Source organism: Scardinius erythrophthalmus (assembly GCF_964197995.2).
Source record: "Scardinius erythrophthalmus genome assembly, chromosome: 13".
Taxonomy (NCBI): Eukaryota; Metazoa; Chordata; class Actinopteri; order Cypriniformes; family Leuciscidae; genus Scardinius; species Scardinius erythrophthalmus.
In genome coordinates, this window is record NC_138233.1 from 19,039,617 (window position 1) to 19,053,286 (window position 13,670).

General features: G+C 36.0%; 2 protein-coding genes across 2 annotated transcripts; one reads left to right on the forward strand and one right to left on the reverse strand.

Moving 5' to 3' along the window:
- Positions 1-2,909: 2,909 nt before the first annotated feature.
- On the forward strand, positions 2,910-4,070 carry urp1 (urotensin-related peptide 1; the record flags this gene model as incomplete). The annotated part of the gene is made up of 5 exons (XM_081383385.1): positions 2,910-3,012; positions 3,381-3,482; positions 3,566-3,606; positions 3,703-3,808; positions 4,039-4,070. The coding sequence occupies 5 exons, from the start codon at positions 2,910-2,912 to the stop codon at positions 4,068-4,070; spliced, it is 384 nt and encodes a 127-aa protein (XP_081239511.1).
- On the reverse strand, positions 3,515-11,182 carry clic2 (chloride intracellular channel 2). Its single transcript, XM_081383384.1, has 6 exons — positions 10,586-11,182; positions 8,216-8,325; positions 7,046-7,171; positions 5,969-6,069; positions 5,249-5,418; positions 3,515-5,142 (listed from the first exon to the last, which is right to left on the reverse strand). Exons 1-6 carry the CDS (start codon positions 10,637-10,639, stop codon positions 4,984-4,986), a joined length of 720 nt encoding a protein of 239 aa, XP_081239510.1. The 5' UTR covers positions 10,640-11,182; the 3' UTR covers positions 3,515-4,983.
- Between the last annotated feature and the right edge of the window lie 2,488 nt (positions 11,183-13,670).

Genomic DNA, 13,670 nt, shown 5'->3' on the forward strand with positions numbered 1-13,670 from the left:
GTATATTTAAGAGCAGTCTGTCACTTTTTGTGTTGTTCCTTAAAAAAAGAAAATATTCTGGTACTTTGGAAGACTGTTGTTATAGTATTACTGATTAACCAAAAACATCCCCTGTCTTTGGTAAGTGTTTACATACCAAACATGCAGAGTTTTATATAAAGTGTCACTTAGAGGTGTCTGTTGCACATTTTGATATGTTGTAATGAAATAGTTACTTTTGTGCCCCACTGCAACATCAACTATGAACATGAGAAAGTAACAATCAATTAAATTGTAGGTATTATTCACAACTGCTTTATACACAGCTCTTTACAATTTAATAAATATATTTTCACACTATGAATGACACCTTAATAAACAACAGACCTTAATTGGTCTTTGCACCAAATGAAAATGGAATTCAATATAGTTATAATAATAATCTTATAAACAATAAAATCCTATATTGCATACTGTCTATGGAACAGATAATGAATTATTATTAATATAATATATTAACAATCAAAGGCATCCACTGTTTGATCTGAAATTTAATTCTGGTACAGATATTTTTGACTTTGTATCCTGATTAAACATGCTTATGTTTCAGTTATGTTGTGTATTTAATTTGTATTGCTTAAAAAGTCCCGTACCAATAGTCAATATTTTCTTGCTTGTGGTTTGCAGTTCTCTTAGTACTAATGAGCAAAATTGTACATTATTTAATTTCTCTTCTTAAATGTCCACTCATGATAAAAAGTGTGTTAATTAAATTAACGTGAGAATAAAATAGTAACTGACGTAAAAAAGTTACAGCCTGACTGCTGTAAACATCTCATTATGCCACTATTTGAGGTTCAGTTCTTCCCTGTTTATTTTCATTTTAAACGTCACATGATGATGATATGGTTCATTATTACTATCTCACCATTTGTTACAGTTCTGTCTATATTCTTAAAGATATTTGTATGTTGTTGAGTGCAATAAAACAAGGTCTGTGCAATACCGAAGATCATCACTCTAATGAGTCATTTGCATTGTTCCCCATTTGAAATAAAGTTTCATTTTTGTGAAAACATAAGTCTAGAGATGCTGCGTTCTTAAGAGTTTATTTATAAGCATTATGGGAACTATATTTTTATGTAAGAATGTTGCATAGTCTCATGGAAACTTTGAACAAAATGGATAAACATTTATCATAAGAACATATGAGCCAGATCAACATAGCATCATTATATTTGTGATGTAGCAGTGTGTTGAGATGTTAAGAAGTGCGTTTATCAGTACATTTGTATATCATTTCTTTTAAAATGCTTGAAGCAAGCTTTATCTTGTCCTTTAACTTACATAGGCCCAGCATAATAGGTACAATATTGTTCACTATGTTAAAGACATTAGAGTCAGTAAGATTTTTTTATATATATATAAATTTGTACTCTTATTCTTTTTACTATATACTTTTATTTCATAACTTCCACAAAAGTACTCAGAAATGTTTCTTGAGCATCAAATCATCATATTAGAATGATTTCTGAAGGATCATGTGACACCGAAGACTGGAGTAATGATGCTGAAAATTCAGCTTTGCCATTTCAGGAATAAATGACATTTTCAAATATATTCAAATAGAAGACTTATTTTAAATTGTAATAATATTTCACATTATTACTGTGTTTACTGTATTTTTGATCAAATAAATGCAGCCTTAGTGAGCATAAGACTTTTTCAAAAACATAAAAAAAATCTTTTAACCCCAAAATGTTGAATGGTACCAGTGTGTATTCCTTAACATTTAACTTAACAAATGAGAATAGCATAGACTGATAAATAGTTTTTTTTTATAATTTAATAATTTGTTTTTGAGGAAACATTCTCATCAATCTACTAATAATATACTGTATGTATACTGATATATGTCAAATCTGGCTTTTCTTCAAACTATACACACACACACTCACACACACAATTGTTCTTTATTATGTTCTTGTTGTTTTGTTTCTTTCTGTTTTTGGACACAAAGACGGTCGAAGATGAGAGATGTTACGGTTTAACACTTTCACCAGCAATTTCAGAAACTCAGAGACGACACAATCCATCACCGCACTACGCTGTTTGTCAATTTGGCACCAAACCTTTGTGTCGTATTATATACCTTTCACTTTGATAAATACAGCAAAAGAGAAACCAATCCCAGGACACACGTCATCTGGTGCGTAAGAGAGTATTCATGGATTGCTTTGAATGTGTAACAAGGATTGAATGTGACTGTCACTGAGAACAGAATTATCCCCAAAATAAACAAATTCTTCAGTCCTACTTCATATTAAGTGTCTTTAGCTAACATTTAAATTAATCATTTGATACCATGCACTTTTTGTGTACATACATGTTTTTACATTGTTTTTATATTATGTACCCTTCCCGGCTAACACTGTAACCCACACTTTAACCTATAACTTTAACCAAACCTGTCCCTAACCTTACCCGTATCCCACCTCGATAGCATGAACACAATAATTATTGTACCTTACCATTCATTATTACTATTTTTATGTAAGACACCTAATATAAATCGTGACCAATGAAACATCCAAGCAAATTACAGATTAAAAATAATAAGAAATGTGTAAAATGCGTCATGCAATGTCAGGTATGAGACATAAAGAATCTGAGGCGTCACTGATGGGTAGTGAAGGGTAAACATTTGTTAGGGTTTCTGTGCAAGCAGAGATAGGCTCTGTCTGAACTGACAGCACACTCTTAATTGTGTCTATGACGAGAGGACATCACGTCAAAACCATTAACACTGGGATGGGGTGACATGAGCAGTATTGATCCCTTCAGGATAGATGGCCTCGGATGATATAAAACTGAAGATGCCGGCTGGGGCAAGAGCACTGAAGACTGAAGTCGCCCGTGATCCTCTCAACATGTTGTCCTTGGCACTGCTCTACATTCTGGCTGTGATTTGCTCTGCGCGGAGAACTCATGCTCTGCCTCTGTACTCAGACACGGCACTGCCACAGCAGGAAGGTGAGATCAACTTTTGAGACTTTTGAGATTTGGCAAGCTCATGATGTTTGTTGTAAATGTATGATGAAGCTCATGTGGAGTACATTTATAGACATTGCTGAGTGCTTAATGTCTCTTCTGCTTCCAATGTAAATGTTGAAAAGGAAGTGGTGAAAGGCAGTATAGGGAACATTTTATAAACACCAATGAGTTTGATCTTATTATGACAGTTTAATCTTTCCACTGCACCTTTTAAAAATAGACATTTAACTTGAAACAGAAGGGACATCAGTTTTTGGACAATTGAGGAAATTCAAACTAGAATTTATTTATTTTTTATTTTTTATGTATATTGAAAAATTACCAAAATATGACATTTTGTTTTGCAGAACTGATTCAGAAACTGGTGGCAGAGGTTGAGGAGAGACAAAGCAATGATTTAACAGAGCAAAGGGACATCAAAACTGTCCTCCCTGTCCTGATCCAGAGAGGTGAGACAGGGACTCTTGGACACTTGTTATTTAGAGAACATTTATTAGAAAGGATACCGTTTTCACTTTTTCTGTCTTTCTAGGTACAAAAGAAATGTTGCAGCAAGAGAAAATGAATAACATGGTATGATCAGTCTCTTTGTAATGAATTTAATGAACTTTCTGTCTGTCTTTCTTTCTTACTTGTGTGATACTGAAACAGTCTGGTCTGTGTCTTTAGGTGGATGACTTAAAAGCGGTTGTTTTAAAACTAGCAGCAGCTGATAACCTGCGTTCTCAAGGCTATGTACGATCTGAGCAAAACTTGCCCAAAAACAATAAGAGAGGTGAGGTTCCTATATGTGTAGCGCAGATTATGTATATACATATGTGTGGTAGTGTGTATAAATATCAATATATACTCAAAACACATTCAATGTCATAAAATAATAAGATAACATTTTAAAACAATGATGTAATGCTGATTTTATTCATATAAAGAATGTCAAGGATGACACAATGGCTTTATGTCATCGTTATATTACTAATCAAAGTTTTTTTGTCCTTCCCTTTACAGCCTGTTTTTGGAAATATTGTGTTACAAACTAGGAATGAATCGGCTGAGATAGACAGAGGACCAGCCAACATCCCTTCATGTACAAACACTTAAAATGTATGCCTTTGTTTCCCCCCATAAAATATCCATTCAGCTGCCCTTTGACATTGTGAATATTGTTTTATATTTATATAAAGTAATCTAACAGGAGTATGAATGTATTTTTTATCATAAATGAAAACTGACCTAGAACTGCAACTGTAAAATAAATAAAACCAGATCAGTTGTAATATTTGTGTATTTTTGTTTTATTTTTCAATCCAGTCATCTTTCACCAAAGCTCTGTATATGCTTTGACATTCACATGAAAAGAGAAAGACAAAGTGGTGATATGTATGAAATCAATTTTATTTTAAGTAAAATTTGAAAGAAAGCTGTTTAATCTCTTTTTTAAACAATCGTGATGTCTAACAATGGTGTTTGCGCCACTCAGTACATCTGCCACAATAACCTTTAATACAAAACAACCATTACTGACGCAATACTCATTGATTCATTTGTGTTTTCAACTCATTCTTACAGATGATTAAAAGATATACATAAAACCGAATATGCCATAATGAACGTAAAATACATATATACATTATGCACAAAAATGTTACATTCTATTAAAAGCACAACTCGATTGTTGTGCTTTGCAAAAGATCCTATAACTTCTAAAACTACCCGATTAAAGCCTGTTTGACAGTAGCAGTCACTCAAAAGTATCCTAGTAAATCCAATGGGCTCTGAGATCACAGGCACAATGAAAGTGCATAAGCAAACTGTGTTCAGTCAGTGTGCCTTATGTGTTGCTGTAATATATTTATAACTGTGAACTAGATGCCTATAAACGTATAAACTGAAATGTTAAACTATTTACATTATTTAAACATTTAACCCCTTGTGTCCTCAATAATCTGAAGTTCAGTTCCTCTTGGCCACACTCAGATAGGTTTTCTCAATTTCAATGTCAGCTGGACAGGTCTGGCTGAACTCTTCTCTCTCGCGTGCATTCTGCAGGTAACGCCACACTCCAGTGAACTGAGCAGGAATCTCAAAACTGCAGTACTTCCTGGCAGCAACCTACAAAACCAAAAAGAAAAGGAACACATCATAATTATGTATTTAAAATGAAACAGCTTTATAGGGCTGTGTATGTGTGTGTCTGTAAACCACAGAGGCGTATCACCTTGATGACGTGCAGCTTTGGTAGCAAGTTGCAGTCTGCCAGTGTCAAGCGGTCGCCGTCAAGGAACTTTCTTTTGGATTCGCTGATGTTTTGATCGAGCTCGTCCTGAAGTGGAGTTTTCAGATAGTCATCCAGACGCTTGAACTCCCTCAATAAGGCTTTTTCTTGGACTGAGGAATCAAATAGAAGAGAAAAATATTCAGATTTAATCATATTTATATTCAGACTTTGTTCTGTTGTTCAGTTATGTGAGTGTCAATGCATGAATCTGATTAAGTCAATAGACCTATGTTGTGTCTAAAAATCAGCTTGATAAGACTATACTGATTATGACAGAGAATTATTATTTATTTATTTTTAACTGCTTGTATCACTCAGCTTCCAGGCAGTGTTGTGTATTTTCCATTAGGTATTTTCATGGACTCTTTCTGCAGGTTACATCGTTACACCAGTAGGTGGCGACAAATATTTATGAGTCACTAAACCATTCGTTCATTCAACCGATTCGTTTTAAAATTCTGATTAATTTAGAAACGACACAAGCGAATCTTATTATGAATGATTCAATGCAACAATCTGCTTTTTGGAAGTATTTTCGCAACATCGTGTCTAGAATGTAAGTTTTTCTAAATGAATTTCTTGTGAATCTAACTGTTGCAGTTTCACACAATCATGCTGGTTTTTATATATTTAAAATGTAATATAGGTGTTGTAACTCACAGGCATTGTTTGGGCTGTTCTTGATAAACGCTGAAAACTTGGCAAAAATGTCAGCACCAACATCAAATGACTCTTTGTACCGGGGGCTGAGATGAGGATAGCTGATGGGATAAGACAGAGGGAAATATTTAAAGCCAGTCATATACCTAAAAGATACACATCCATCATTCACATGATAACTGACACTCAAAAAAACACTTAAGCTCATCCATATAATGCATGTTAATTAAAAATGTCACACACATAGTCTGTTATACACTACTGTGTGGGGTCAGAAATAAGTGTCTTATGCTCACCAAGGCTTCATTTGTTTGATAAAAAATACAGAAAAATCATATTTTAAAAGGTTATTTATTCCTGTGATGGCAAAGCTGAATTTTCATCAGCCATCATGCCGGGGTCAGCCCTATGTTCCCACAGCCCTATGTTCCCACATTTCTAAGAATTTTTTTTTTTTTTTACGATTTGTCTAAACCCCAGTTACGGGTAGGTTTAGGGGTGGGGTCAAGGGTAGGCCATTTGAGGGAACATTGTCTAAACCCCAGTTACGGGTAGGTTTAGGGGTGGGGTCAGGGGTAGGCCATTTGTGGGAACATAGGGCTGTGGGAACATAGGCATGATCCCATTATGCCAGTCTTCAGTGTCACATGATCCTTCAGAAATCATTATAATATGCTGATTTGCCTAATTTATTTGTGGAAACCCTGATACAATTTTCTTTTTTACAATTTTCTTCAGAATTCTTAGAAATTTCGAAAGAACAGCATCTTTTGTAACATTATAAATGTCTTTACTATCACTTTTTATCATTTTAATGCATGCTTATTTGAAACAGTCAAGACAAAATTTAAAAGTTCAGCAAGAACTATTCTGAAGTATACCGGGACTCCGGGAGGATAGTCTTTGAAATTGATGATTTCAATGTCACAGGAATGTCAGTGTGTCAGATATTACTTATGAGTGCAGTCGTGCGACTTATGACAAAACAACACTAGAATAATGTCTCATTGTGAAAGGTTTTTGTGTGAAGCCAATGTTTGATATAGCATTACATGAGCTCACAGACAAGCACAATACCGAGGAGGGGCGAGTGTGGTCTCCAGGAACTCTTCGATCTTTATGAAGTCAGTCTTCAGCGTGCCATTGTACAGGAGGAAAGGAGGGTTGGTACCTGGAGCTAAATCCTTCAGCTCTTCTGGCTTCCTAAACAACACAGGGTGGAGCAGAACAGAGGGAGTGTAAGCCACAGGGTGTGGACATGGTCAATATGAAGTCATTTATTGTTTACAGATAGTCTAACAATGAGAACTAAAGTGATTAATGCTTCTTTAAAATAGTATTAAACTCATTTAGCACTCAAAGCACACGGATATAGGAGTGTTCAGCTGCTAATACATGAAAGTTGCATTTGCTTTTGAAGAATTAGGCCTAGATGGGAACAGGGCAATGGGAAAGTTCACACTCCCTTCGTCCTGTTTGTAGTGCACCTGCTGTACTTTGGCCGCCCCTGGTGTTATCACATCTCGCATGCTAGTCCGGAATTCCTCAGATTTCACTATTTGTATACTGAATTCCATTCCAGTTGATAGCCTTACCCAGGGCCGGGTTTACCTCATAATTCTATCCCCGTCATTAGAACCGCATCTGAGGCACTAAGTGCATCGCATTACATTTTCATCAACTTACAGATTATGAAGTTTAGCTGAAGCTATGTGTGCTCTTATTTTTTTTCTGTCATTTGGCCAAAATCCCATGTTTAGTATTGGCACTGACTCGACTCCACTCCTCAAATACATTTAGACATTATTTATAGTGTTTTTTAAGTTTAGAAAACGCTGTACTTATTCAAACAACCAGTTCTTTATTTGCCTTTGCATTGCAAACAAGCAGACGGTCCACCAAAATGTGTGTGCACTTCATTCAAGATTGAGGCGGGGTGGAGTTATGAGGTTTTACCGACAGTTTGAGGAGCCAATGGAGTTACGAGGTTTAGTCACAAGCTGTTTTTATACTTTTCATCTGTTAAATATTTGCAAAACTCACAGACAGCGATTATATTTTAAATGTTATTAATTTACAAAGTTATTGTCTTACAGAGTTTTAGCATTAGACTGTAATTGTATTATTTCTCCTCATTGTAATTGGGCCCCCCTGGATGTTCAAGCATAGGCATGTGCCTAGAATATGCATACATTCCATTCATGGCCTTACTGTTTCAGTGAAATGAAAGCTTAAAGTGATGCTTACTTCCTCATGTCAACGGTGGTTACTGTGAACTTGACTCCTTTCAGCCAAAGAACCATGAAGAGTCTCTGGCAGAAGGGACAGTTCCCCACATTCTCTCCATCATGACCCGCCTTGAGACAAAAAGGAGAAATGGTCAGTATCAAAGATTCACAGACCAGACACAAGGTTATATATAGCCTACATGTAGACCGAGAAACACACATATTTCCTTAACCCTCATGTTTTGTTAAAATTGTCTGGACTGTTTTTTTTCTGTTTTGTGTCCCTGCAGAGACCCTGTATGTATAAAATATTAATAATACATTTGAAATTAACATTTATTTAGTCTTTCAGTTCTTTTCATATGTTTTTCTGACTTAAAAGGATAGTTCACCCAAAAATGAAGTCTGTCATTATAAATTCACCCTCATGTTTCAAACCTGTATGACCTTATCTTCTGCTTGATGGTGTTTTTAGCCCCCAATGGCTCCTTCCAGGCAGCTAACCCTGACCTCAACCTTAAACCTACCCATTGAGCATAAAATATATTTGAAGGACGTGTCAGTATTTAATTTATTTGTTTGTTTGTTATCCATAAACTGACAGTTTGGACCCTATTCTGCAGAAGGAAAAAAGTCAGGAACGACATAAGGATGAGTAAATGATGACAGAATGTACATTTTTTGGTGAACCATCCTCTTAATCAAAACCCAGTAGTGGCAGAAATTACTTAAAGGTTCAACCCATCGGTTATATCATAAGATAACACTGAGAAAACTAAAGTGTGACGTTTCAGGAACCTGATATTCTAACCATTATGTTTACATACACACTGGTTATTGCTAGAAAGCTGCGTAGGACACAAATGGCATTTGCAATATGCAAATATGAAAGAACAGAATTTAACGTCAGTACTACCACTTCAAATTTCACTAAGAATTTTATGTAAGAATGTCTCTTATGCTTTTACATGACAGAAATCCAGGTATTTTAAACCGTTTTATCTCAATTCTGTGAAAACAAAACAAAATAAAAAAACAGTAAAAGCAGAAAAGGGACTGATTATTTTCTGCCAGGACATTATCCATTAAGTTTACAGACATTTCCTTTAACCCTAAAACACAGCACAATGCAACAAGTCATTCAAATTAGCCTACAGGTAAAACACCTGTGCAAAATAAGTACGGAAAAATCCTTCCTGAAGTAGCATATAAACAACGCTTGTGTTTACATGATGTTTCAGAATGCTACTTTCTGCACACAATTCCCCCTGAATAAACCATATTCTTAAGTGTGAGTAAACATAGCAATGTTCTTAAAATATCTCAGATCCAGCGGTCTATTATTATTAATGTTGATGGATAGCTTTTATTTTTAAATAAATGTGTCCCTCCCTTAAAAAAGAATAGGACATAAATAGTCCATGTATTGTGTGGGTGTGGGAGGAAAATTCAAAAGATCCAAAGAGAGGAAAAGCAGGAATTGTCTAGAAGAGGGAGATAACAGACCTGAACAATGCTTCTACCATCCATAATACGCATTTTTTTAAATAAAAAAACACAAACAGCTGGACTATACATGACTTCTGTAATAAATGGTGACCATCTACAAAGCTTTAGGATCTAAAGGTCACCACACATTCACATTCTACTCATTTAGTTAATGAACTGTAGTAGTTCAACTGGTAAACTGGTAATGGGATCTATAGGAAACGTACACGTGTTTATGGGTGTGACGACAGGGATCCAAGAGCTGTCAGTCTTTCAGTGCGTGTGCGTGTGTGGTGATAAGATGATCCCAATGCTGTCTGTGCGTCTGTTCTGATAAAGAAGCGTAAAGGCGAACAGTTGCATATCAACCATACTATCCAGTCTACAGTATTGCATATGTTAACTGAATTGACTGTAAACCCCCAAATCAACCTCTGATTCATGGTGCCCAAATGGACAAAAAGCACTGATAGAGCACTGGAAGATCTTGGTTCATGGTGACTTTGTAGAGTACTATTCAACAAAATAACTTTTGGCAACAGGCTCATGTATAGTCACAAGCCTTTTATTATTTTTTCAGAATGTTAAGTAGTATATAGTCTCGTCTATTAGAAAATAACATCCACTGGAAAATAAGAGGCAAACGGTGCATCATAAACTATATTAACTACAAAATTTTGATCAAAGGCTAAAATGATTGAGTTTAACATCTCAATCCAAAAGTAAGGATTACATAATGTTGAACTTGATCAATATCCAGATTAGTGGCTTATTAGCTTATTTGAACTATTTATTTTTCTATTTAAATTATTCTTATATTTAATATTATTTGATCCTACACCTGAAAATGTAGTTACTTTATTGGAATTAAAATGTTTAATTTTAACATTGAACAACTGACCTTTATGAAGAGCTCAATGCGTGGTTCTTTATCTGAGTCTTGTCTGAGTGCCATTTCTTTCCTGGAGGGAAAACACTTTGATAATTCCAGACCTCTGTGAAAATTATTCCACAAATCAACCAGACAGTAGAAGTTCCCCCAAAGATTGGTACACGGCTATAATGTGTGCAAGCGTTTGGAGATGAAAGTTGGTCAGACTCTTGCTTTCTGCTTTCTCCCTCCGCAAACACACTTTAAAAGTCAGGAGGGAGGGAGGATAGAGGGGATGGGCGTGACCCTAACTATATAACTGTGCTGCCAGGCTGTGTCAGAGAGCTCAAAAATAGCTTTTCATTTTATCCAGCACGCACTTACACTCAGGAGAAACGTCACAGGGTTATCGCAGACCTGAAGCAGGGGCCACATTCCATTCATACAGACTATTAACACTTCTACCTCTTACTAACATTCTCCTCTCCCATATATTCAATCACTATGTGCCCCTTTCAGCTGTGTAATGGAGAGGCTGTTTTACTATACATGAACTAATTATTTTAAAGAAGATATTTAATTGCTCTCGGATGTCAGACAACAGAGTGAAGGTACTTGCTCTTCTCTGTTTCAGGTTTTGTTTTTTGTTTTTTTTCTAGGGGCCATTTGGAATTCTGACTCATTCTGCTCTTTCACTATTATCTAACACTTCTCTGGAAGTTTTCTAACTTCCAGTAACCCCTGCCAAATACTTTTGATATCAGTTGAGGCACAGCAGAAAGCAAATCCCATGTGGTTTTTGTGTGTTTTTCAACCCCAAAAACGAGCTAAATCCCTTGGGGGACGTTTGGGGATTTCTTCGATTGGAATAATGATTCAGAAGTAAATTATGTTTTGTTTTGTTTAAATCTAAAATACAGTTTTCTGGTATGAGTAGGGGTAGTGTGTGCATAATAAAACATTAGAATGCTAAGATACATAGTTGTGTGTGTGAGTAGACAATGAGGGTGTGGGTATGTGATCATTTCAAGGGATGGGTTCTCTTTAAACAAATATTTCCCCTCATTCCCTATGCAGTCATGTTGAATCAGAGGAAACAATTCCGTCATCTATGGCTTCCCCTTATAATTGAGCATATTAACCTGGAAAGACTCTTAGAGCAACTTACAGCATACAATTCATCTCTTACACAAACTTAGACTAAAATTCATCTCGTACACCAGCACTATAAAACAGACATTTTAATGACAGAATGCCATTCTTACATAATTGTTTTCAATCCCTAAAGAGTTTCATTTCCTCATTCAGCACAGATGTTGTATTGAGGGGGTTTTATTGCATAATTCTGGGGAATTCACACTAGTCTGGAACAATATTACCACAAAAAGAAACCAAAGAAAGCAAATAATTGCTTTGTTCTTTCCTCACAAAGACTTTTAAAAGTGGTTGTAGACACTTTTAAAGGGATAGTTCACCTAAAAATGAAAGTTCCTTCATCATTTACCCTCATGTTTGATGAGTGTTTCATGAATGGTCAAGCTGTGATAGTGAATGGTCTGGCAAGATTTTTTAAAGGAGAACTCCGGTCAATTTTAACATTGAGCTCATTTTTTTGTACATTTGGAGTGCTGTCAATACAGAGAACAACGACAAAAATCGGTGTTGCCGACACCGAGATATTCTATTTTTAAAATTTGCACCCTATTGACTTCAATGGGGCAAGTAGTAAGCCTGCTTTTTAGCCTCTTAACATCCTTGATGTGTCATTACAAGTGCACAGAAAATGTGAGTGATTCCTTCCGAGTGAACACGGGTGAATCTGACTGCAGTAGATGTTAGAGATATTAATAAAAATGAAGTTAATTCAGCCAGCGCTCATACCTCTGTTTACATCCTGTTTTCGGTGGAAGGCCATAGTAATCGATTGTCGAGTTCACGCGCGTGATCATAGGCACTAAACCTATGCGCGTGAACTCGACAATCGATTACTATGGGCTTCGACCGAAAACAGGATGTAAACAGAGGTATGAGCGCTGGCTGAATTAACTTCATTTTTATTAATCTTTAACATCTACTGCAGTCAGATTCACCCGTGTTCACTCGGAAGGAATCACTCACATTTTCTGTGCACTTGTAATGACACTTAAAGGATGTTAAGAGGCTAAAAAGCAGGCTTACTACTTGCCCCATTGAAGTCAATAGGGTGCACATTTTAAAAAGAGGATAACACGGTGTAGGCAACACCGATTTTTGTCGTTGTTCTCTGTATTGACAGCACTCCAAATGTACAAAAAAATGAGCTCAATGTTAAAATTGACCGGAGTTCTCCTTTAAAGCATTACCTTTTGTAATACATCAATATAGTAAAGCAAATTATAATGGTGGAGATGGTCGGCCCATGGTCTCTATAATTTAATTTACTTTACTAAATCTTCATTGGTGTTCCATAGAAGAAGAAGAAAAGGTTTTCAATGACATGAGAGTAAATGATGACAAAATGTTTGTCTCTTTAAATAAAAGGCTGGTGATTATGCTGTATATACAAAGAAAGAGCATGACATGGAAACTCCTTACGAATTCAGGAAATTAAGCTAGCTCCACTTCGGCTAGCACAGGATATGTGCCATCAACCATGCCAGTTTACCCAGTGTACTCCCTCCTCCTGAAGCCAACAGGATATTATGAGTAACAGATCTGAGCTGTTTTAGTCCATGCTAACTTCTCTTTCCCGTTAACATACAGTACTGCGCCACCACATTTACCACCAAACAAGAAATCACCATGGAGATGATGAGCTGTGACAACGCAAAATAGTAAGCCTCTAATCTAAGGCCACCACTGCAATCACTAAGCAAACATGTCAAAGGTCAGCACATTATTGTACAGCATTTGTTCCATATCAACACAGCTCCAATTTAAATCACAAACATTCCTCTCAGGCACCAGACCGATCTCATATGTGGGGGTTGTGGTTCTTTAACTTGGGGAGGGTGATTAAATTGACAAAGTGCTGAGAAAGCTAAGATGCACTATACAAAAAGCCCTACATGTTTTCTGACCTCTGCTCAATATTCATTGCATGTTCAGAAAACATATTGTCCTTATAGAGAAAGCA